Raw genomic sequence first — 26,363 nt, 5'->3', positions numbered from 1 at the left:
TTCAGTGTGTTCAAATGAGACACAGTAAGGCCCCCTTGAGGTGCATGCCTAAAACAGTATTTTTCAGAATATTCACCTAAAATATTTGTTTAAAAAAACAATGATTGAAAAGAGAGTTGAGGTGCGGATATTAGTGGGACTTGCAATCTCTGTGTATAAAATCCTGGCTGATATTAAGGTTGTATGCATCAGAATACTTCTTCTCTGTCTTGAAAATGCATAAATGCATGATCTAGCCTACGCTGAAAAGCAATATGCATCCAAGTATCTCACATTCACTGTCACCATCACCCACGCTGTGTTATTTAACAGTTTCCATTTCCCCATAAAACAGCACATGCATGACAGTGGGAGAAACACAATGTTCTGTATTCAGACTAAACATCTGGAGGGGGCGCTGTGACAATAAATTGATTTCTGATGTTTGATCTGCTACATTAAAATGATGCTGACAATAAATACCAATACATTTACATCAACAGCCAATCTTTAACCTGCATAATAAGTACTACTTTTGGTATTCATTTATCATTTTGCTTATAAAAACTACGCTTATCGTAGTCCACTTCCAATTAACATTGAGAACTAACTACAATTAGAGCTCATCGGTTTATAAACTCGTCCCTAAGTGTGGTTACATGTAGATTATGACAGCAAAATAATCATAAAACAGACACTTCAGAATTGTATTTCTGCCACATTTCGACTGCATGTCCGGGAATAATTGAATATTTACAGAAAGAAGTCAAATGTGATTGCAAAAAAAGTATGTAAGGGTTGTGGTGTGGAGATCGTAGGACTCCTGATCTCTAAAAAATAGTAGTGCTTTATGTTCTTCCACTGCCTCTCAAATAAATATGCATGATCCTACACTGAAAAGCAATATACATCCAAGTATTTCACATTCACCGTCATCACCCACGCTGTGTTGTTTAATAGTTTCCATTTCCCCATAAAACAGCACATTCATGACAGTGGGAGAAACACAATGTGCTCCTCTGTACTGTTCTGAACTGTACGAGTACTCATGTAACTGCATTTCAACTTAAATGTTAACGAATATGAACAGTAACCTAAACATGATTGGAGGTTGGTGGTGTGAATGTTGGGGGACATGTGACCCTTTGTATGCATACAATCCTGACTGATGTTACATTTGTATCACTTGAAATCTTCTTCCAGTGCCTCACAAATACATGTATTCGTCCCACAGCATCATAACGTATCAAAATAACAACACTAGAATATGGTGTAAATGTTAACTGCTGTGTTATTTAATAGAAACACAATGCCTCTCTCTCTCTCTCTCTCTCTCTCTCTCTCTGGTAAATGCTGAACATCTGGATGGGGGCGCTGTGACAATGAATGCCCAGAGAGCGTGCAGCTATACATCTGACACAGGAGAATTATAGAGTTAATAGCATTTGGCATGACAGGGAGGGAGAGACTGAGAGCCGAGCAGTGAGAGCCGAGTCTGATGCAGTCTCATCCCGCTTAGTATTCACTGAGCAGCGCCTCCAGGCCCCGGAGGAGGAAGGGCTCACCTGCCCGGAGTCTAGCCGAGAAAACACACCGTAAATCGGACGGGATTTGATCCGTCAGTCAGGAGGGAGACGGTTGTGTTCCGCCGCCCGAAGGGAGAGGACAGCCCCGGTGAGTGGAGAGGGTAGAGGGGGTGGATGAGGGGTGGATCATGGTGGGTGGGGCTCAGACAGAAGGGTCGGCTGGGGACGCTGCCTGTCTACCTGCAGAGGGGCTGTGTAATCAGATCCTGTCTCTAATGTCATCTGATTACATTGATTGCATTACGTGTAACATTAGATATAGACAAGGATGTGATTGTGAGACTGTTAAAGGATGGAGTCGAAATAAATGAATACATACTCATTTAAAAAAATGTATATAAAATATAATATAATAAAATAAAATATGATTGCCAGCCTCAAATGTTTAAAAAAAAAAAATGTAATATATATTCATAAAATACAATTTAATAAAAAATCTAATTAAATAATTGCAGGCTGCTTTTAGAATAGATTCAAAATGAAACTAAATATATACATTTGGCTCATAGTTATAATTCAATTATAAATAAATACCATACCATTTTTTTTAGACCCAAGTATGGAATGGTTTCAAAATAAATAAAATAGGAAAATAAAAAGGTATAGCCAAACCAAAAAAAAAAATCGAAAAAAAAAATCATTGATTTCAGTTTCGTCACCTTTGTTATGACTGGACAAAAACAATATTCCCACGTGCACAAAAGTTAACTTTCTCTGAAAAAGAAATCTTCTTTATACCACCAAGTTTCTGTGCTAAAGAAAGCAGCATATTTCCCTTTAGCCATGCTACTAATTGGCATTGTTCACTATAGTTGGTATTTGTATGGAAAAATGTCCATTTCTGATTATCCCATTTGATTGGAAGCAGTCCAGTTCACCTCTCAATCAACACACTATCAGTGACAGATCACAGTAAGGTGTAGGGTGTAGGTTGCAGCACTGGCAGAAGTCATGAGACAGTGCAGGGTCCCCCCCCCCTCCACCTGTCTGTCTACCTGTCTGTCTAGCCAATCGGTTTCTCTGCGATCAGTCTGCATCCCCTGGGAGAGTTAACAAAAAAAAATCCAAATCCTATGCGTCCCCCCCTCCACCTCCTCGATGGCTCTGCGCTCTCCTTCTCGCCTGCATGTGTGTGAGTGTGTGTGCATGAATTGCGTGCATGCTCCTCCGGCTGCTGGTTCAGAGCTTTACAGTCACAATGAACGGCTGCCTGTAGCGGAGCGGAGGGACACACTACACCGCTTATTTGGTATTATTCTGCCCTCCATTGAATCACTCTCCAGCCGGAATACAGCCGAGGGTGAGTTGAGCACGGCGGGTCACCGAGGACAAATGTTCTGGTGAGATGGGTCGCTCAGTTTATCCGAGCCCCGTGCATGCATCTTAAATTCGGCTGGGTGATTTTGGATAGAGGGGTGGTGTGTTTCCCTGCAGTGCATGGTGTGTTGAAGCCATTGTTATTTTATTGTTTTTTTTTAAGAGGATGGGGTGGTAAAGTTGTGTGCTATGGGGGATGGGCTCATGAGGACAAACTTTAACCACTTCACCGACTTCACTCATTTGTCCCCGGGGGCTGTCCCCCTCCTTTTTCCCCTCGGTAAGTGTCTCCTGCATTCCTGAACTTTCTTTAAAAAGGAAAAAACTTAGGATTTTTTGGGGACGTGGGTGCAGGTTTCCATGCTAAATGTGCATCTCCTCCAGTGTCTTGTCGTTACACGGGTTAAGATTTGTTATAGCCAGCCCCCTTTACTTTCCTTCCCTTTCCCCCTCCTCTCCCCTCTCGCCATGCCGGATCCATCCGTCCGTCTCGCCCACAGTTGCAGCGCATTTGTGTCCCGGGATGACCTGTTGATGTCGGCTAAAGATGGAGTACAGTATCGCTGTCCCTCCGCTGTAGACCCCACTGGAAAACTAAATAAATACCACGCGTAAATGTTCAAGTGGCTCCCCTAAAATCCCATTATTTGGAGATTGAATTAATAATTTATTTGCATAAGCGACATTTTGGAGAGAGGGGGGAACCCACAACGCGTGTCCCGACTCGGTGGCTGCCATTCGTCCGGAGCAGGAGGAAGGGAACTCGGTCTAAAAACGGACACCACATCGCGGAAAGAGGCGCTACATATTTTATCCCCACGTCTATTTTGGTGACCCTGGTAACTCGGACGATGTGCGTGTTTTAAGAGGAGTTGACTACGGGGTTGGCACGCCAGAAAGAGGTTTCTTGTTGTCCCTTTTCCGCCGCCCCCCTCCTTCCCTCCCTCCCTCACCGGCCCGGGACTCCCAAATCCTACCGGGCATCGAGGCTGGCACGGCGGGGCACCGAGCACTGTCTGCCCGCTGTGACCGCCCTCTTTCCCCGCTGCTCTTTCCCTCTTTTCCCGAGGCGACTACCGGCGAGACATCTCTAGTCTTTTCATGTGAGATTAATTAATGTATAATTAATGTGGATAAATAATTATTCTGCAAGTTTGTAGCTGTAGTCGAGCTCATGGGAGGCTACGATGTAGCCACTTTTGGGTGCATGCATGTGTCGGCAAATATCATATTCAGCCTTAAATGTCTTAAAGGGAGAGTTCACTTAAGGCTGGCATGTGTAAAACTTTATTTAACGGCGTTTTTGTGGATTAAATATACATAAGTGTATCAACTCATGCCAGTGTTAGCCTTAGCTTTAGCTTGCTACTTGCTAACAGGCCACCTTTAACCTCCCGAAACCAGGAAACTGAGGTTGTGATTGATGTTGATATCACATGTTTGAGGATTCAAGTAGTTGTTATTGATTGTATGCCAGCAAAGCAGACTGCATTGATTGAGTTATTGTAAATGGCTGTTAGCTGGAGCAATGGAGTTAGTCTGCATGAAGTAAAGTGTTTATGGCACTGGATTTGAACTTCTAAGGTCGCAGACAGCACACACACACAGACAGATTTAGGGGAGAGTGTTTAATGGGGCACATGGGGACTGGGGGGCAAGGGTCAAGTGGTGTGAATAAACTCCCCTTTATGTTTCCTGGAAGCTGTTGTGACCTCGCTGACCTGTAATGAGGGAAAGGTGGCTGGTAGGATGTCCTTGGTTGACATCTCCAGTGTGTTGACATCAGATCAGGCCGGCCTTTCTCCCGGGTGAAAAGGAAAGGGTAAAGCTACAAAAATACCCCTGAGCAACTCAACACGTCATCACCAGTGCTGCTGCTTTTTGAATTTTGCTTATTGTGGGAAGATGTATTGTGGGAAGATGTATTTCACATGCATGCTTTGTCCTAGCAATTGCCTGCTTATTATTCATATGATTGCACATATTTTACACCTGGAAAAAACCACAGGCATCTGTGATTGGGCGCTGAGAAGCTCCACTGGGACATGTTGTGTGTTTAAATGCTCGCTTGAGGCCAGATTTAAGGGAGCAGAGAGTCTTAATCATGCATTTTTTAGTACCTTAGTTTCCTAGCCAGTGCAGAGGTCAAATCCTGCAGCTATGAATCTTATTACTGCTGCTTTATTATCAGTCTTAAGTACGGCAACCTGTTTTAATAAGACAAAAATCCACCTGACCATTATGATAATGATATACTGATTGAAGTTGGAGTAATGTTAATAACACATTCTGGATATGTTCCAAAGAAATAGCATTCAGAGCCACTTTAGCTGAACATTAATTACGTTAATGTAATATATACAGTATATATGGATTTCTTTACATCGACACAGTGGCGAGGAAGTTTATGTCCAAACATCATTGATTTCAACAAAATAAGTAGTAAAAAAAAAAAACTGATTTATACACTCGGCCGCTAATTGTGTTTTGAGAAAAAGCCAATGTTATTCAGATCAAATTGTCCAAAGTGATTCCAGTCCAATAAGCAATCCTAATTGTTTTTCAGTCCAGAAATTGGCTGCCCAATTCATTAAGCATGATAATATTGTGAATACAGTTTACAGAATTAGTACTTATAATAATAATATTAGAATATTTATCATATTTCAACTGAAAAACACCCAAATGTTCTGATAACCAAAGATTTTAGCCTTCATTGTGAAGCTCATCCAGAATTGTGTATATTCAAAAAAAATGTTTTAATTAATGTTTAGCTTTAGGACTTTAAATACTCATGACTTACTCTCCCTTATAACCCACTGCCCTACTAACTATGCAGATATCTATCAAAATTAACGAGATGCTATAAACGCAACAATTAATTATGATGAAATGTTGATGACTCTTTTATTCTCAGCGCTGCCCTTATGTAGGCGTTGCACTTTTTTTTAAATCTGTATTTATCGTCAACTAGGGAAGGTTTGCTCTCTTATATTCACACCTGGAAGATTCCCAGTACAACCACTATGTTTTTATTGTTGGTCAAATACAGGAGTTTGAATTTAAACGAAAAATCTAACTACAGATTAGGGCTGGAACTTTAATTAAATGTTATCTAAATCGCAATATAATAGTTCTAGGAGTTAGCAATATAGCAGTTTAGCATTCGGTTAATGCAAAGTGCAGTGTGTGTGTGCACATACCATTTTCATGTTGTGGTGCTGCAGAGTTGCCCCACTTTTACAAACCATATTCTACAGATTTGGTTTTAATACAAAAAAACTATATATTTTTAAATTAAATGAGAATAGGGGCAGTGTTTCCCACATCATTTGATTCTAATTGTGGGGGCACCGCACCGCACCGCACCCCCCCCCCGGCAAGAAAAGCCAAAGGCCCCTTAACCTATTCGGGTGGCCCACGCATCCACCCCCCCTCAAATAATAAAATACATGCAAGTTCATGGCTACTTTAGACAACGTTCTTGTTGCTCTGTGCTGCGTTGTTAATGAGTGAGACATACCGGAGTTGAGGATCTGTGGGGTTTATTCTCCCAACAATATAATTTACAATGTAGGCATTTAGCAGACGCCTTATTCCAAAGCGACTTACAATGACCAATTACAGGGACATTCTCCCTGGAGTAACTGAGGGCTAAGTGCCTTACTCAAGGGCACACTAGTGGTGGTGTTCCAGGCGGGATTTGAACTTGCAACCTTCCGATCATCAGCCCACCTCACTATCCATTAGGCCACCCAAAAAAACGAAAAAAAAACCTCAAATAGTTTTTTGGGGGTCTACTTCTACCAATTAAGGGGTAAATGGTCGTCTACCAATTGGACATTTGTTGGTTGGATCCTTAGTCAATGCAGTCAACATCTTGAAGTGTTCTTGTGCAAGATATTGAACCCCATATTGCTCCTATAGGCATGGCCAACGGTTGAAAGGGGATTTGTAATAGTCACTTTAAATTAAATCAAATCAAATCAAGGTTTATTTATAAAGCACATTTAAAAGCGATTTTTGGTCGGGCCAAAGTTCTGTACATGTAATAACTACAATCACATAAAAACACATTTCTATAATCACAATAAAAGACAATAAATTACAACAGATATTTAAAAAAAAAAAACACAGGGTTAAAGTCAGGAGTCGTGCTCCGCTCTGACTAAAAGGCCAGGGAGAAGAAGTGTGTCTTAAGAGTGGATTTAAAAACCCCTAGGGTCTGGGCCGACCTCACATGGAGGGGCAGAGTGTTCCAGAGCCTAGGGCCAGCTGCTGCGAAGGCTCGGTGCCCTCGGGTTTTGAGCCTGGTCTTGGGCACTACCAGCAACAGCTGGTCAGCAGACCTTAAAGCTCTGGCTGGGGTGTAGCGCTGGAGGAGTTCAGCTATATAGGCCGGAGCCAGCCCAAATTAAATGTATTTTAGGTTTGGTGCAGACTGAAGACAGTTCGACAGTCAGCCAATCAGTGAGGTCTACCCTGTCCAATTCTAACAAACATCCAAGTTGAACCTGGACGTTTTTTGGGGATCTACTTCTACCAAATGGTCATAAATGGTGGGGGTAAATGGTCGTCTACCAGTTTGACGTTTGATGTTTGGACGCTTAGTCAATGCAGCCAACATGTGGAAGTGTTTTTGTGCAAGATGCTGAACCCCATATTGCTCCTATAGGCATGGCCAACGGTGTAAAGGTGATTTGTAGTAGTCAGTTTAAATTAAATGTATTTTAGGTTTAGTGCAGACTGTTCTAATTACTTCCTATTTCAAAGGAAGGCTGAAGACAGTTTGACAGTCAGCCGATCAGTGAGCTCTAACAAAGTTAACCCTGCGATATGCACAGCTTGTCAACAAGAGTCTCAACTGTTTTCGTTACACTTTGGGATGAATTGGTGTTATATTTCCTCCGAGGGGAAGCAGTTCACGGCCGTAAGCCGGATCAGGGATCAGTGGGTCTCTGTTACTTTGCTGAACAGCCAAAAAAAGTGCCGGCCAACACAGAAATATATTTTACTCAGCATTAGTCATTGCACTTTTTTGTCTGACTCGTAATTCACAATTTTGTTGACGCTACCTATCAATTACTAAATCGGATTTCTACCACAATGAGTCGTGAAATACTTGAGGATGGATCTCTTAAAGTTCCAGTTGTTTCTGACTTGCTGTTTTCATGCAGATCAGTGTGATGGATACATGGTTTCTCACACAGTTTTTCATCATCACTTGGGGTATTCAAGTGCAAACTAAAGTGTTTAAGCCTTTGCATTGAAGGGAGTGATTTCAGCTGTTTAACACACATTTCGTGTTATTGTGACATGGTTTAGCAAAGTGTTCTTGTTGTGGCCGGATCAGTAACATTGTGGTGCATAGAGTTGAAATGATATGGTCTATGTAAGGAATAATGTGCAGCGACGGGGTCATTATGGGGAAAAGAACACCGACAGGCTGATCAGGAGCCCGACGCGAAGCGGAGGGATCTAGATCGGCATGAAGGTTCGATTCGATTTTATTTATATATTTTTTTATTATTATTCATGTTTTTCTTTTTTTTCCTGGCTTAGTTTCAACCAAAATATAGACTAATGCTAATAATAGTAATAGTATTAATAATTGTAAATGGCCATTGGTCACACCACCAGTTTGTTTTACTGTAAACTTGGAGGAAGCCAGCAGCGCAGGCTGCGCAGAGTGCAGACTGCTGCTGCAGCCTGCGCAGCCTGCTACACACCGACCCCCCCCCCCCCCCCCCCTTCTCCGTCACACGTGCGATTGATTTATTGGCGATATACAGAACAGTGAGAACAACACAACTAAAGATGAACAAAGAAGAGTTCCTCGTGGAACTACTTCGAACTGACAAGTGCAAATGAAGTAAAATGCAAGCTCTGCGAAAATACTTTTTTTCTCTCCCGCGTGGGGGGGGGGGGGGGGGGGGGGGCGAATAATCGATTAATATTCGCCAGGGCTGTCCGATTTTCGAATTTGATCATGGTCAGTTTCTGGCATCCCTACTTAATACGGTTTATATTTTGGTATTTGTTAATTTTTGATAGCTGTGATGATACCATTTGTTTTTGACGATTGCAACCGGGCCGGACATCAGCCGCTTTTGTTTGTTTCCTGATGTCGCTGCACAAAAAGAGACAAGAAGTTAGTCTGATGCTTCACTTCAGATAGTACTTGAATGAGCGTTGGATCAAAGTTATAAATAAGAATATTATTTCTACTGACCTGACCTCTCTGTGACCTTTTACTAGTCTTTCTCCCAATGGACGAACAAACCTAATCACCATCATGTAGTTTCCTATTATCAGTGGTTTGATTTTGGGTTGGTTTACTCAATCAAACGTAGCATTAAAGCAGATCAGCAGAGGTGGGAAGTGGTGCAGTACAAATATTTTGTTACTGTACTTAAGTACATTTGTTCTGGTATCAGTACTTTACTCCACTACTTATTTTTCTGACTACTTTTTACTTTTCTTACATTTTGAACACAAACACCTGTACTTTCTACTTCTCACATGTTGAACCCAAATACCTGTACTTTCTACTTCTTACATGTTGAACCCAAATACCTGTACTTTCTACTTCTTACATGTTGAACCCAAATACCTGTACTTTCTACTTCTTACATGTTGAACACAAATACCTGTACTTTCTACTTCTTACATGTTGAACACAAATACCTGTACTTTCTACTTCTTACATTTTGAACACAAATACCTGTACTTTCTACTTCTTACATGTTGAACCCAAATACCTGTACTTTCTACTTCTTACATGTTGAACCCAAATACCTGTACTTTCTACTTCTTACATGTTGAACACAAATACCTGTACTTTCTACTTCTTACATGTTGAACACAAATACCTGTACTTTCTACTTCTTACATTTTGAACACAAATACCTGTACTTTCTACTTCTTACATGTTGAACCCAAATACCTGTACTTTCTACTTCTTACATGTTGAACCCAAATACCTGTACTTTCTACTTCTTACATGTTGAACCCAAATACCTGTACTTTCTACTTCTTACATTTTGAACACAAATACCTGTACTTTCTACTTCTTACATGTTGAACACAAATACCTGTACTTTCTACTTCTTACATTTTGAACACAAATACCTGTACTTTCTACTTCTTACATGTTGAACACAAATACCTGTACTTTCTACTTCTTACATGTTGAACCCAAATACCTGTACTTTCTACTTCTCACATTTCCCAAACAGGCTGGTTCCTTTAGTTTGAATGTGTGTTTGGTGGCGTGATCATTATTATTTAGAGTCATTGCGTGCCTATTGATTTGAACACGATCCGTGTATCCATCATTTCCTGGTCTTCTCTAAAGAAGAGGGACCAATGAAAACGTTGTCATGTTGCCGTTGTTCAGCATGGAAACATTCATTAGCTAACAATGACATTATTGTTCTATTAATATAAAGGGAGGTCAGGTACTCTTTAAAACAGCTGCTAGTTATGGGTACTTTTTACTGAAGTACATTTCAAAGCCCTCTTTACTTTCACTTGAGTAAAGAAGTTTAGTCAGTACTTCTACTTTCACCAGAGTATTTTTAAACACGAGTATCTGTACTTCTACTTGAGTAAAGGACGTGTGTACTCTTGCCCTCTCTGCTTCTATGTATATAAGGTGCATTAATGGACATAAATAAAGGGTCCGTTGGAAAGTGATGCCTCCAGTCTTTCAGAGACAGACTCCTTGTTTGTTTTCCCGTCACAACTTAGACAGTTCCTCCACGTCTGATCACAGGCTTCTTCTTTGTTGGTGCCGAAGAAGAAGACGAGTTATGTAAGAGACGGTGTTTTGACTGCGAGCGCAACGAGAAAATAACAAAGTAGGCCACGAACCAGCGAACAGTTCATTAGCTGTGAATTAGATGTAATGAAACAAGGTTAAAAAGGCGTTGCTTATATAACAGTCGCTGGTGGCCCAGAATTCTCTTTCATTTGGAAGTTGTTTACCAAATACTTAATTTATTAATCATCATCAAACTTCTCTTTATTTCAAGTCTCTCTCCTCTTTCCCAGTTCTCTCTGTTTGCACATCTTCTCGTTCTTCTCTTCCAACTTTATTTTTGTCTCATAACTTTTTATGATTCACTATTTCCCTCTTCTCCTGTCCTCACTTTTCTGATACCTCTCCATGTACCCCTTCCTCATGCTCCTTATCACCTTCCCTGATACGTCCCTGCCACATCTTCTCTTTTCATTACTATCTAATTAGGGCTGCCACTCACAATCATTTACATTATTGATTAAACAGCCAATTCTAATGTAACGCTGTAACCAGATGAGTGATTACAGCGCCCGGTATCATTTTAAACACATTTGTATCAAACAGATGCAGGACTTACACACGCCTGCTTTCTAACCGACAGGTCCGCACGCACTCTCCAGCCGAAACTCTACATTCATTCACAAACTAAATCAGGAGACCTTTAACGTTTTACGTCCGATTCGCTCCTTTTTTCCTCGCTGTACGCAGCTCCAGTTTGGGCATCGGCCTGACATCAGATTTATTTTTAGTTGCTGCTGTAGCGGAAGTTTAGTACAATTTATTTTTGATTAAATCTCCACCCTCCATACAGTAATTGGACTTGCTTCAGTTGCTTGCTACTTTCTAACGGCGGTGAGAGTGGTGCAGTGACGCTATCTATCTATCGATTAGATTTATGATTCGAAAATGATAAAAGTAGGGTAGACATGTGGATATTATCCGGCTGAACAAAACGTGCATTTATCTAACAGGTTCGTTTTCCACAGACCTTATTTAGAGCTATTTTCCAAAATCCTATGGAGAGAAATCCCATTGCTTTTTTGTCGAGGGAACGCGAGCGCAGCTTACTTCCGGGTTTTAGGACGCATCACTGCACCACCAAGTTGATGCGATTTGATTGGATTGTGAGGCAAGGGAAGCCAGCCGCCTCTGTCTTCCCTTGGCATGGCTCTGACCAATCACAGGTTGGCAAGGGCATGACGTGAGCCTCGTCTGATTGGTCAATCCCTCCATTTTTTTCACCAAGGGAAGCCAATTTCGGCTGGCCTCCTCTCGCAACAGAGTGCAATCTACTGTTTTACCATAACTTCTAGAGGGGCGCTGTTTCACTCTTTGTAAAATACTCAATGAGAATGGGGGAGATACGGGCCGGCAGCAACACACAGCAAAGAAGAATGACCGAAACTAAACGAAGGGTTTTTATTTATTTATTAAAATCTTCCCTTGGCCTCCAGGAGAAAACGCCACTGGTTGTATCGCAAAATAATGAAGGCATCAGGCAAAACATATTGAAAAATGTTGTTTTTCTTCAGTGCTTTTTCCTGAATGTATGGATTCATTGGTATGTTTGTTCCATAAAATGTCGGAAAATAGTGAAAAACGTCCATCCCAGTTTCTAAAAGCCCAAGGTGATGTCTTTAAAGTTGTTGATTTGTCAGTGAAAACCTAAATATATTAACTTTATACAATTATAATGCAGAAAAAACACAATTTCTGCAATTTTTTCCCCTAAAAGTACCGTGACAACCACCTAGTATGATAACCAATCATCGTATCATTGAAAATCTACTTGCTGAACAATTTCTATCCGGTTCTCTGTGCTCTACCTAATTATATTTGATTTGATTGATTCACTGTTAAATCATTTTAAAAAAGCAGGAAATATTTTTTTAATTTATTTTATTTAGCCTTTATTTATACTGGTGTAAAATCTCGTTGAGACACAAGGTCTCATTTTCAAGAGAGAATATACATTTTCTAGAGGCGGAGAAGGTATTTTTCTGCCATTTTTGCCTTAAATAATGACTGGGATGATCATACATGGTGATTATCTCTCCTGTCAGTCGACCTATGGTTGCAGCTCTTCTTCGATTGATGTCAGTACAGTTACCTGTCCTCTAACCCCCCCCTCTGTGCCTCCTGCAGACCCTGTGGTGCTGGGCAGAGCGTTATGGCTCAGACGCTACAGATGGCGATCCCAAACTTTGGCAACAACATCCTGGAGTGTCTGAACGAGCAGCGGCTGCAGGGCCTCTACTGCGATGTCTCCGTCGTCGTCAAGGGACACGCCTTCAAGGTAATAACGCTTATTTAAAGGTCACCTATTATACAAAATCCACTTCTTCATGTCTTTTCTACATCAACATGTGTCCCCTCTTCTTCATGTCTCTTCTACATCAACATGTGTCCCCTCTTCTTCATGTCTCTTCTACATCAACATGTGTCCCCTCTTCTTCATGTCTCTTCTACATCAACATGTCCCCTCTTCTTCATGTCTCTTCTACATCAACATGTGTCCTCTCTGTGGAAAGAGACTCTCTTTAAAGTAGAGACACTACATACTGATATACACCTGAACATCAGCAGGAGAGCACTCTTTAAAGTAGAGACACTACATACTGATATACACCTGAACATCAGCAGGAGAGGACTCTTTAAAGTAGAGACACTACATACTGATATACACCTGAACATCAGCAGGAGAGGACTCTTTAAAGTAAAGACACTACATACTGATATACACCTGAGCATCAGCAGGAGAGGACTCTTTAAAGTAGAGACACTACATACTGATATACACCTGAACATCAGCAGGAGAGGACTCTTTAAAGTAGAGACACTACATACTGATATACACCTGAACATCAGCAGGAGAGGACTCTTTAAAGTAGAGACACTACATACTGATATACACCTGAACATCAGCAGGAGAGGACTCTTTAAAGTAGAGACACTACATACTGATATACACCTGAACATCAGCAGGAGAGGACTCTTTAAAGTAGAGACACTACATACTGATATGAAGCTGAAAAGCAGCATTGTCTTAACAACTATAAAATTATCTCAAAATATAAAATGAAAGCTTGAAAAGCAGAAGCCGTAAAAATAATATTTTTTATATTGACTTTTTCAAACACGGTAAAGGAGTTCGATTTGGAATCAAAACTGTGAAAGAAAGACGTTTTTAAAAATGCCTCTTTCATGTTTTTGCAGATATGTCCTTGTGTTTAAACAACCTGCTTGGGAAAGGTTTACTTTATCAATAGTTCATTGGCCCTGAAGGAGGTTTAGTGAAACCTGCAAGGTGAAGATATCGACAAGATTTTTGTGAAAATCTATTGTTAGGAGAGGGAAATATGACCCGGGTCAAACTGAGCAGAGTCACACAGTCCTCAAGCCACATCTCTCACACAGGGGATACATCTCTGCCCGTTCAATACAGTTTCAGTACGGCTACAATTAGATATTTAGACTTGAGTTTACTGTAATGAGGAAATAAGTCGTTTGCAGTTTGATATAATTGACATGATAAAAAAACTATAACTACTTAACTTTGGTTTCTCACTTTATTATAACTGCACACTCACATGCTTGTGGAGTTTACATGTACCCCAATCAGCTCATGTTATCGACTCAAGGTTCAAGGCTTTTATTGGTCATGTGTACATAGCTACAGTGTAGTTATGACGATGGCAATCTGAGGTCACAGGCCCCTCCAACAGTGCAACACAATAAAACAGATAAACTGAAAAAGAAATAGTGCAAGTAAATACAAAAAGTGAAATAGTGCATTATAGACTACACTTCGCACTTCTATTAGCTAACGCTCCAACATATTGTAAACGTGATAAGGGGCGGGACATCTTTAAGATTAAGTATTTTATTCCAGCGTGAATGAAATGGCGACACACTGGTCTTTTTTGGATTTAGGGAGGGAGGGTACATTAGGGAAGACCAAGAACACTGTAGTCAGAGCGTTCGATTTTACCTTGCTCTCTCTCTCCTGGTGTTTCCCCCTCATGACCCCTCTCTCTCTCCTGGTGTTTCCCTCTCATGACCTCTCTCTCTCCTGGTGTTTCCCCCTCATGACCCCTCTCTCTCTCCTGGTGTTTCCCCCTCATGACCCTCTCTCTCTCCTGGTGTTTCCCCCTCATGACCCCTCTCTCTCTCCTGGTGTTTCCCTCTCATGACCCCTCTCTCTCTCCTGGTGTTTCCCCCTCATGACCCCTCTCTCTCTCCTGGTGTTTCCCTCTCATGACCCCTCTCTCTCTCTCTCCTGGTGTTTCCCTCTCATGACCCCTCTCTCTCTCCTGGTGTTTCCCTCTCATGACCTCTCTCTCTCTCCTGGTGTTTCCCTCTCATGACCCCTCTCTCTCTCCTGGTGTTTCCCCCTCATGACCTCTCTCTCTCCTGGTGTTTCCCTCTCACGACCCCTCTCTCTCTCTCCTGGTGTTTCCCCCTCATGACCTCTCTCTCTCCTGGTGTTTCCCTCTCATGACCCCTCTCTCTCCTGGTGTTTCCCCCTCATGACCTCTCTCTCTCCTGGTGTTTCCCTCTCATGACCCCTCTCTCTCTCTCCTGGGTGTTTCCCCCTCATGACCCCTCTCTCTCCTGGTGTTTCCCTCTCATGACCCCTCTCTCTCTCTCCTGGTGTTTCCCCCTCATGACCCCTCTCTCTCCTGGTGTTTCCCTCTCATGACCCCTCTCTCTCCTGGTGTTTCCCCCTCATGACCCCTCTCTCTCTCCTGGTGTTTCCCCCTCATGACCTCTCTCTCTCCTGGTGTTTCCCCCTCATGACCCCTCTCTCTCCTGGTGTTTCCCTCTCATGACCCCTCTCTCTCCTGGTGTTTCCCCCTCATGACCCCTCTCTCTCTCCTGGTGTTTTCCCCCTCATGACCTCTCTCTCTCCTGGTGTTTCCCCCCTCATGACCCCTCTCTCTCCTGGTGTTTCCCCCTCATGACCCCTCTCTCTCTCCTGGTGTTTCCCTCTCACGACCCCTCTCTCTCTCCTGGTGTTTCCCTCTCACGACCCCTCTCTCTCTCCTGGTGTTTCCCTCTCATGACCCCTCTCTCTCTCTCCTGGTGTTTCCCTCTCATGACTGCTCTCTCTCCTGGTGTTTCCCCCCTCATGACCCCTCTCTCTCCTGGTGTTTCCCCCTCATGACCACTCTCTCTCCTGGTGTTTCCCCCTCATGACCACTCTCTCTCCTGGTGTTTCCCCCTCATGACCTCTCTCTCTCCTGGTGTTTCCCCCTCATGACCTCTCTCTCTCCTGGTGTTTCCCCCTCATGACCCCTCTCTCTCTCCTGGTGTTTCCCTCTCTTGACCCCTCTCTCTCCTGTTGTTTCCCTCTCATGACCCCTCTCTCTCTCCTGGTGTTTCCCCCTCATGACCTCTCTCTCTCCTGGTGTTTCCCTCTCATGACCCCTCTCTCCTGGTGTTTCCCTCTCATGACCCCTCTCTCTCTCCTGGTGTTTCCCTCTCATGACCCCTCTCTCTCTCTCCTGGTGTTTCCCTCTCATGACCCCTCTCTCTCTCCTGGTGTTTCCCCCTCATGACCCCTCTCTCTCCTGGTGTTTCCCCCCTCATGACCCCTCTCTCTCTCCTGGTGTTTCCCTCTCATGACCCCTCTCTCTCTCCTGGTGTTTCCCTCTCATGACCCCTCTCTCTCTCCTGGTGTTTCCCCCTCATGACCCCTCTCTCTCTCCTGGTGTTTCCCTCTCATGACCCCTCTCTCTCTCCTGGTGTTTCCCTCTCATGACCCTCTCTCTCTCCTGGTGTTTCCCCCTCATGACCCTCTCTCTCTCCTGGTGTTTCCCCCTCATGACCTCTCTCTCCTGGTGTTCCCCCCTCAGGCCCACCGTGCGGTGCTGGCGGCTAGCAGCTCGTACTTCAGGGACCTGTTCAACGCGGGGGGGAAGAGCTCGGTGGTGGAGCTGCCCCCTGCTGTGCAGCCGCAGAGCTTCCAGCAGATCCTGGCCTTCTGCTACACGGGACGCCTCAGCATGAACGTGGGAGACCAGTTCCTGCTAATGTACACCGCCGGATTCCTGCAGATACAACAGATCATGGAGAAAGGAACAGAGTTTTTCCTCAAGGTAAGTTGATGATGAAGCAATTAAACAGAAACGAGCAATTAAAGGTTGAATGCATGTGTGTAATGTCAGAGATTCAAATGATTGATGGGTGGTTGGTTGTTGCCAATGAAAATCTGAAGTCTCAGGCTCCTCCAATAGTGCAACATACAAGAAACTTGAAACCATAGAAAAGTACAGTCGTCCAAGAAAATAGTGCAAGCATAAATAACGATTCACCAATTCCCAAACTGTTGTTACTCTTCTTACATTGAAAATGGATGCTAAAGCATTCATAAACAACGATTTAACGATTTTAATAGAAATGCACCAATTACACATTTCTTGACCGATTCCAATTTTTCTGCCATTTATTTGAAGGAATCTATCGGAGAGCAATCACATTTTTTCTCCTTTTTTTTTTAATCCAAAAGTAAATGTCATTGTGTTCATAATAAAGAAAATTGACCATTAGGTAACTTGCATGTTTCCTAAACTGCGCTAAGTTACGAGACCTTCTTGTTGTCCATTATTATCTGTTTTTAAAGTTGTTCCTCAAAGGTTAATGTTGGACTTGCATGTGTTACAAATTGCGAGCTTAAACAGGGTGTCCGCGGGGTCTTAAAATGTATTAAAAGTTGATAAATCAATTTAGCGAAAATGAAGGCTATTAAAAAGTATTAAACGGCATTTTCCAAGGTATTACATTTTGTAGCTTGTTTTCAATAAGTATATAAATTGTCCAAAGAGGTTGTATTCTACAGTGTGCCTGAATGTAATCATTGCGTAGGTGTGTGGTGTGATTCTGTGTAGTTTATTTATGGCATCCCGTTGGATTTGACGTCATCTGAACAGGACATCGCGCGCTCACTGCTTGATAGCGCGCGAAGGTCCGTTTACGCCGGTTGTTAAACAACATCGTTATGGGGAAATGCAAGTCTGCGTCCAAATGGTTGGAAGATAAGGAGGAAGGACAATCAATACTGTATATAGTCAATGTGAGGTAAAGTGTGTCGCCAATGTAACCGGTTAAAACTCAACGTGGCGATGAGGTCTTAAAATGTATGGAAAGGGTCTTAAAAAAGGTCTTCAAAGGTCTTACATTTGACTTCAGGATTCCTGCATATACCCTGAGAAAGTCTTCTTCACTCGCGCTGAATAACTTCTACTCTAACGACATTATGTGTGTGTGGCTGTGACGCAGTGTGTGTAAACTGAGTATGGAAACGTGTCACAGTAGAGACACGTAATACTGATATACACCTGAAAATCAGCATAATAGGGCCTCTTATAAATAGTAAAAATGCATAGGAATGATACTATATGCGTAAAAAGTCCTTTGCATAATTTGCAATAAATTATCCAGGCATGAATAAAGTGGGAGCTGCTGCCATGGCACCTGTTGTGTGACATTATGTGTGACATTATGCATGGCATTGGGGGGCGTCAGTGTTTGTAGACACGTTCTTGTGACTGAAAAATAATTAAAGGATCGCGCTGCCACTACAGGTTCCCTCTATAGTAGCAGATGATCTGATTAGGTCTGGATTGCCTTGCTGCACACATTTACATATTAACGAGCAAAGCTGATTTCCTAAAAAAGTAACTCCAGACACAGAGGTGGTGTGGTACCAAATGTGTGTTACGTGAAGTACGTTAGATTACAGTATTTACTCAGGATGTGTTAAGAGTTTGGCTTCTTTGGCGAGCCACCAACGATCAATGGGAAAATACTTTTAATGTAAAAAATATAACATGTTGAGCTTGTACAAGCTTACCTTTGTACAAAAGCAGGACAACTTTCCTGTAATGTGTTATATAGGTTTTAGTGCATGTAAATGGTCTGCAAAGACTACATCCCTGTGTGACTGGGCTCTGGTTTCAGACAGAGGGTGAAAAGAGGTGCTGCAGCACAGGCAGCATGAGAAAAATAAAGAGCTTTTTTGAACATTAAAGCATGGAGACATGTCCCAGTAGAGACACTACATACTGATATAGTATACACCTGAGAATGAGAACAATATGTCCTCTTTAAGATAACAAGCCGCAAGTGTTATAAGAAGAAGCTTTACCTAAAATAGATTATCTAAAATTAGCCAGAGGCATCGAATATCCGTCGCATTCTCCTGAATACCTGGAGGGGATTTGTTCAGTTTTGCACAAACGTCCTTGTGGACTCAAGGATGAATAGATAGTAATTTGATGATCAAAGGTCACTGTTAACTCACGTAAACATTTTTGGGGGCATTCATTAATAAATGTCTAAATACAGAAGGATTCAATGAGGAAGTGAGGACATTTTGGGCAGACGGATCATTTGACTGCTTAATTAAGTGTAATTCTGGAACTATCTGATCATACAATAGGTGTAAGATTATAAATATACCAAGATCTTCGATGCCAAATATTAGTACTCCACTACTAATGCACTAGTGTCCATTCTGAATGCTTCGGACACATTTCCGTTGATCCCAGTCCTGCTGAATATGGAAAACAATAACATTTACAAACCTGCAAAGACACGAGATGATGGTGCATTGTGTATATATTCATTATGATTACTTATTCTTTATTAGGATACCCATTAGCGCTAGCATGAACATTGGCTATGCTTCCTGCGGTCCACACACACACACACACACACACACACACACACACACACACACACACACACACACACACACACACACAGTCAAACATACATAAAACAAAACAGCTCCTCATTTCATGCAATTTACAATGCTATATGAAGTGGAAACTAAAATGGTCATCCAATTTTAGCCATCATAAGGCCAAACAAAAAAATACAAATAAGTGTACATAATACATACATAGCCACAGTTCAATTATACTTTAAATACTGAGATAATTTTTTAGCAACCCTTTGAATTGTACATGAGAATTTTCATGAATGATATTGTTGTGAAAATACTGAATGTACTATTCCAATGTGAGAGTAACATGATAACAAAGGTATCCCAACTGTAGCTGTGTACATGACAGGATGTATGATTACCTAGAAGAGCAGCAGGACTGTTTGAGGCATATGATAGCTATGTGATTAACATGATGATTCAGCCTCTATGGAGATAGACATATGACAAGCATGATCATTTCTGACGTGGAGCTAATCTGAAGTAAACATTGAATACTGCTTTCTATTCCTCCATCTTGTGACTGTGTAACTCCCTCTCTTGGATATCAGCATGTGAAGGACACTGTTCAGGAACTAGTTGATGCTCTGTGTGTGATGACTACTTCCATTCTTGAGAGGATCACAAATACATGGATCCTGAGATTGAAGCTCAAGCCGGGGACCAGTGATTCAAGTATTCAGAAAAAGACAGAATTTTGGAAAAAAAGTCAGGATTTTGAGATTTTGAGTAAAAAGTCAGGATTTTGAGAAAAATACAGAATTTTAGAGAGTCCGAATTTTGAGAAAGTCAGATTTTTTAGATTTTCAGTAAAAAGCCGGTGACGAGTGATTATTAACATTTTAAGTATTCAGAAAAAGTCTGGATTTTGAGAAAAAGTCAGACTTTTCTCAAAAAGTCTAAGAATTTTGCGATTTTGAGAAAAAGTAAGAATTTTGCGATTTTGAGAAAAAGTAAGAATTTTGCGATTTTGAGGAAAAGTCAGAATTTTCAGAAAAAGTCAGATTTGTTGAGATTGTGAGAAAAAGTCCGAATGTTGAGATTTTGAGAAAGAATTTTGAGAAAGTCAGAATTTTTAGATTTTGAGAAAGAATTTGGAGAAAAAGTCAGAATTTTGAGAAAAAGTCAGAATTTTGAGAAAAAGTCAGAATTTTGAGAAAAAGTCAGAATTTTGAGAAAAAGTCAAAATTTTGAGAAAAAGTCATGTTGAGATTTTGAGAAAAAAGCCAACATTTTGAGAAAAAAACTCAGTATTTTGTACATGACGGGATGTATGATTACCTACTAGAACCATTATTCCTCCATTTATGTGATGACTGGTTATGTGATGACCATTCTTGAGAGGATCATAAATACATGGATCCTGATTATTGAAGCTCAGATATGGACTGGTAAAGAATTTCAGCTGAATAAATAATGAACTTCCCCTCCAGGTGTCCTCTCCGAGCTGTGACTCTCAGGGTCTCCACACCGAAGAGACCCCCACATCAGAGCCCCAGAGCCCCGTCACTCAGACGATGGGAGGAGGCGTTGCTCCTTCAGCTGTGAGACCCTCTTCCTGTCTCACTCCCCTCTCTCTGGTGTCCAAAGTGAAGACAGAACAGATGGCCTCCACACCACAGCCACAGCAGGTAGGACGTCGCTAACAATCCTGAAATAAGCAAAGTGTTGCATTGATGAAGTTGTGCAGGGATGGCGTCCTTTTGTAGGCTGACCCCTCCACAAAAAGTCAATTGGATTTCTTGATGTGATTTTTGGATTATAACAGAAAATAATCTCTGTGGCAAACAAACATTTAATTTATGATGATAATCTCCACATATTAACACCACGATTTCTGAAGTAAAAAGCTAACGTTGGGCCATAAAGGAACTACAGCACGGTCACATGACTTCACGTCACCACCGCTAAGCTAAAGGTGGCTAATGTTGGGCTATAAAGGAACTACAGCACGGTCACATGACTTCACGTCACCACCGCTAAGCTAAAGGTGGCTAATGTTGGGAAGTTTCTGCATACATTAGATTAATCTCTGCATTGTTTAGTATTAAAATAGTTTACATTTGTTAGTGCGTTGTTTGTTATTGTTTATTTCAGAGTTGTTTACAGATAAAGGTAAATAAACCAGTGTTTCTCTCTCAGCAGGAGGGCTCTCCCTACTCGGTGGTCTGCACCCCTGTTGCTAAGCGACTGTGGGAGGGGAGTAACCGTGACAGCGGCGGGGGCGGCGGCATGAGGAAGAACGCTCGCTACTCAACATCCTCCTCCTCGTCCTCCTCCTCCAACAACTTTACCCAGGATGCATCTGGGCGCGTACCTACAGCTAACGCCGCCATGATGGGTGGAAACGGTGTTGCCACTTCAATGGGAGGAGCCGTTATCAACAGTAACCACAACAACCATAACAACAACAACAACAATAACTTAAACGGCGGGACCCCCGATGGAACAAGCCCTGGCACGCTGAGCGTGTACACCAGCGACTCGCCAATTAGTTACCATGAAGACGAGGAAGAGGACGACGTGGTGGACGAGTGCGCCGAAGAACAGTACCGACAAATCTGCAACATGTACACCATGTACAGCATGTTGAACGCTGGGGCAGCAGGTGAGAACTGGTTCATTTCTACTTTAAAGAGTCCTCTCCTGCTGATGTTCAGGTGTATATCAGTATGTAGTGTCTCTACTTTAAAGAGTCCTCTCATGCTGATGTTCAGGTGTATATCAGTATGTAGTGTCTCTACTTTAAAGAGTCCTCTCCTGCTGATGTTCAGGTGTATATCAGTATGTAGTGTCTCTACTTTAAAGAGTCCTCTCCTGCTGATGTTCAGGTGTATATCAGTATGTAGTGTCTCTACTTTAAAGAGTCCTCTCCTGCTGATGTTCAGGTGTATATCAGTATGTAGTGTCTCTACTTTAAAGAGTCCTCTCCTGCTGATGTTCAGGTGTATATCAGCATGTAGTGTCTCTACTTTAAAGAGTCCTCTCCTGCTGATGTTCAGGTGTATATCAGTATGTAGTGTCTCTACTTTAAAGAGTCCTCTCCTGCTGATGTTCAGGAGAGGATGTGTGGAAGAGTAACTCCCTCTGAAGTAGGGTTGGGAACCGAAACTCGGTTCCAGATGAGAAACGATAAGAAAATGCAGGGTACCGTAGGGCTGTGCGATTATGGCAAAAATCATAATCACGATTATTTGGGTCAATAATTGATATCACGATTATTAAATACGATTATTCATTGACTTTGAAAACATCCATTTATTGAACTTTAAAACAAATAAAAATAATAATTTGAACAGTATCTTTTTAACTGTTGATTACCCTGAACGTATAATTCAACTGAAAAACCAATACAAAAATAAATGATACATTTAAATAAATAATATCAAAATAATAAATACCAATAAACAAGATCAACAAATATTTTGGAGCGCACTTCCACAAGCTACTAAACATATGTAAATATGATAAATACAAATAAATGAGACCAAAATAAATGAGATCAAATATGTTGCACTGTCACAACCTAGCAAAGCAAAATAATTGTTTTTTTCGATTATGTTGTTTTCGTAATTGTGGCAGGCCAAAATCGTGATTGCGATTAAAATACGATTAATTGCACAGCCCTAGGGTACCGGGTACCCATACAAAATACACAATTTCGGTTCTGCTTAACGGTTCCTAAACGCGGTAGACCCTGTATTCCACCGGGTCCGTCTGCGCCGCGGTGACCCGGTGGAATACAGGGTAAGGGCGGACTGGCCATCTAGGTGTTCTGGAGAATCACAGAACGGCCGGTCGTCAGCGGGCCGTTGACGGCCGGCTCGGTTCGCTGACGGCCTTAATGCTTTTTAAACGGCATCATGTAAGTTGCGGCGACAGAGGTCCACAGTTTCCCCGCAGCGAGACTCCTCCCGTAGACAGTTCACGAGCTCAGTCACTTCATAACACCACAGATGGATGGCGGTAAACGCTCTAAAGTGAGGCTCCACTACACTAAAAAAGAAAAAGACAAGGCACAGTGTAATGCCTGTTAATAGCTTGCCACAGGCTCAGTTAAAATAAAGCACAGCTATTGTGCAATACATTTGTATTGCATGTATATTTTTTATTTGTAAAAATGTCAGTTAAAGCTTAAAAGAATAAAGATATTTTTGTTATCTAAACGTTTGACCTCTTTCTTTTACAATTTTGGAATCGAAACGGGGAATCGATAAGAACCGGAATCGATAAGAACCGGAATCGATAAATTTCAAACGATACCCATCCCTACTCTGAAGGGAACAAAGGGATTGAAGCCTTTGCAGACCATTTACATGCACTTAAATCTATATAACACACTATAGGAAAGGGAAAACCCCCAAACAGCAGAACAGGGCCTTTTTAATGTTGAATACGTCCTTTCCCTGGTTTCAAAGCTGCATTACAGTAAACTGGGAAAAGGACAAACTGTTCTAGCTTTTCAATCTAGTGACTATACCCCTGTCGTCATTATACAATACAATATTGTCTCTATTATTGGCTATTTAATCAAAAACGTTACTGATTTTCACCATATTCTTATTTATTGAATTAAGAGGATGATCAGATAGTAGTTTGGCTATACAGATGTTTCATCAACAGTTCAGTTGGAGAGAAGATTTTGCTCCAGTAGTTTAGCACAAACAGCATTTTAAAGAGTTTGGGGCCCTTAAGGTTCAGGAGGATAATAATAATACATTTTATTTTTATAGCACACTTTAAAAACGTCATCTCAAGGTGCTTCACAATGCTATGAGGAGAAAATACAATAAAATAAAAAGTTATCTGAGGAACATATTGAATGAAATATGGTAATATAAAAAAGAGCATAGTCCCTCACACTCTTCAAATCCCGCCTAAAATCAATCCATGTCCGTAGATTGTCTTTGTTTGTCCTTGTTTGTTTGTACTCCCCCAACCCTCCTGTTTTATATTGCAAAGCGACTTTGAGTCAGAGAAAAGCGCTATATAAATACAATGTATTATTATTTAGAACTGAGGACCTTCCTCTGGATCCAAACGTGTCTCCACTGACCTGCGACTGAATCATAGATTAAAATCTCTAATTCCAGCTGACTAAAGTGAGAGTAAAACACTTTAGTCAGTGCACTAAATGATCTTAATGCATGAATGGAGACGAAGCAGCACGCGATGCAGAGTTGGAGAGAGGAGAGAGGCCTTCTACACACACTTGTGAATTATCTCACTTGCATCACGGCTAAAAGTAGAGCAGGCTTTTTCTGTTGGATGACGTTTGTTATGGAAAAGTTAACAAGGTTTCTGGGTAGGAGGCTAAGTGCTAAGTCTGGAAGATGTGATGCAATTTGTGTCATTAGCACATTTATTAATAACAATAACTTAAGTTGAGCTAAACCGCAATTTAAGTGAGTTTCTAAAAGTTATTTTTGGGGGAATTGGAAGTTTCCACCCAGAACACTTTATGTAAATAACTTTTAATTAGCTATAATGGTATATGGATGATAATTCAACTGTGCAAAAATAATCATTATTTAAAGGGGACCTATCATGCAAAATGCACTTGTTGATGTCTTTTAAACATAAAGATGTGTCCCCGGTGTGTCAGGGAACTCGCGCAGCGTCAGAAAATAAAACCCTCTCTCTTTTCCTCCGTACCCAAATCTCTAAAAACGGGGGAACAACGGAGCTGATCCAGATTTGCGTCCGATATGACGTAATATCTGAAATGTGGACCCACGGCCCTATCAGAAAGTTGCTATCAGAAACAATGCCCGACTGTTTTGGACGTAATATGGTCGGTGTTTACATTAGCATCGCTAACACTCAGAGCTAACCTGTACTGGAGAGCATGTGTGTGAAGAAGCAGGAAATAAAAAGGAACTCACCTTGTGGTATAACCGGCAAGAGAGAAAGCCTTTGAGCTCCATACTGTTTCAGAAAGAATCCTTGATAATCCATGATATGGCGTTTCATCACGGCAGCATTTAGTTTAGACAGTAGCTGCCGGGTCCCGCATGAGCTCAGACCCCTCCTTTTTAAAGCTTTATACCCAAATCAGCACTTTTGAAACAGGAAGTGAAATAGAGGGATATGAGGCATGGCTAGAATGATCTGTTTGGTGTTTTGAGCAAAACACTTCATAGACATGTTTTTTATATATTTGAGACCTATGCTATCGCCTAAAAATAGCATGATAGGTGACCTTTAAATATAAACTATTTTGACAATTCTGGTTTTTCATTGAACCAATTTTCTTGATCTTTAACATTTGAGAAATGTGTTTTTATTTTTTAAATGTTTTGTCTTAATTGTAAGTAAATTGTATTCTATTATCTAACAACAAAACAAACTCTGAATGTAAGTAAAAAAACAACCCTAAAATCCCCCCTTTTCCCTCCTCAGTGGTTGGTGAGCGGGTGGAGGCTCTCCCAGACTTACCCCCTGACTCCGGTAACGGGCGGGGGGGCAGAGGTGCTCGGGCCCGGCAGGATCTGGCCTCGCTCCCCGCAGAACTCATCAGTCAGATCGGGAACCGCTGCCACCCCAAGATGTACGAGGAGGGCGACCCGGCGGAGAAGCTGGAGCTGGTGAGCGGCACCTCGGTGTTCATCTCCCGCGCTCAGCTGATGAACTGCCACGTGAGCGCAGGGACGAGACACAAAGTGCTGCTGAGACGCCTGCTGGCCGCCTTCTTCGACAGGTCAGTGATCAACATGTAGTCCAACTTATATTGGGTAGAGTGTAGTAACAGGTATGTGTGTGTCAGTGGGTGGGGGATAGAAAATAATAAATGGTGCATTCTCAGATTTGGGAAGTCGTCCTTTTGACTTTGGTGTGTTCATGAACGGACGCTTAAAAAGTACGTGTAGGTAATAAAAACATGATATAATAATACTGTGAAGTACATTTAGCTCATTATGCTTCTGTACTTCTAAATAAGTAATGC

At 41.7% G+C, this 26,363-nt stretch overlaps 2 protein-coding genes across 4 annotated transcripts in view; one reads left to right on the top strand and one right to left on the bottom strand.

Annotated features, from left to right (window-relative positions):
- The window catches only part of LOC117482071 (B-cell receptor CD22-like), a 1,109,798-nt gene that overhangs the window by 718,088 nt on the left and 365,347 nt on the right, over positions 1–26,363 (bottom strand). The gene's annotated exons all lie outside the window — the stretch shown is intronic.
- The window catches only part of nacc1b (nucleus accumbens associated 1, BEN and BTB (POZ) domain containing b), a 38,122-nt gene continuing 14,454 nt past the window's right edge, over positions 2,696–26,363 (top strand). Inside the window, exons 1-6 of one of the 3 annotated variants that reach the window (XM_034130046.1) lie at positions 2,696–2,865; positions 12,832–12,982; positions 16,545–16,787; positions 20,851–21,048; positions 21,560–22,025; positions 25,820–26,117. In XM_034130046.1, the coding sequence (XP_033985937.1) occupies positions 12,857–12,982; positions 16,545–16,787; positions 20,851–21,048; positions 21,560–22,025; positions 25,820–26,117 (1,331 nt within the window). In that variant the 5' untranslated portion in view covers positions 2,696–2,865; positions 12,832–12,856. Of the gene's footprint in view, positions 2,866–3,393; positions 3,986–12,831; positions 12,983–16,544; positions 16,788–20,850; positions 21,049–21,559; positions 22,026–25,819; positions 26,118–26,363 lie in introns of those variants that run through there. The other 2 variants (XM_034130047.1, XM_034130045.1) reach the window with 2 other exon arrangements.

This window comes from Trematomus bernacchii, unplaced genomic scaffold (assembly GCF_902827165.1).
Source record: "Trematomus bernacchii unplaced genomic scaffold, fTreBer1.1, whole genome shotgun sequence".
NCBI lineage: Eukaryota > Metazoa > Chordata > Actinopteri > Perciformes > Nototheniidae > Trematomus > Trematomus bernacchii.
This window is presented reverse-complemented; position numbering and strand designations above follow the sequence as displayed.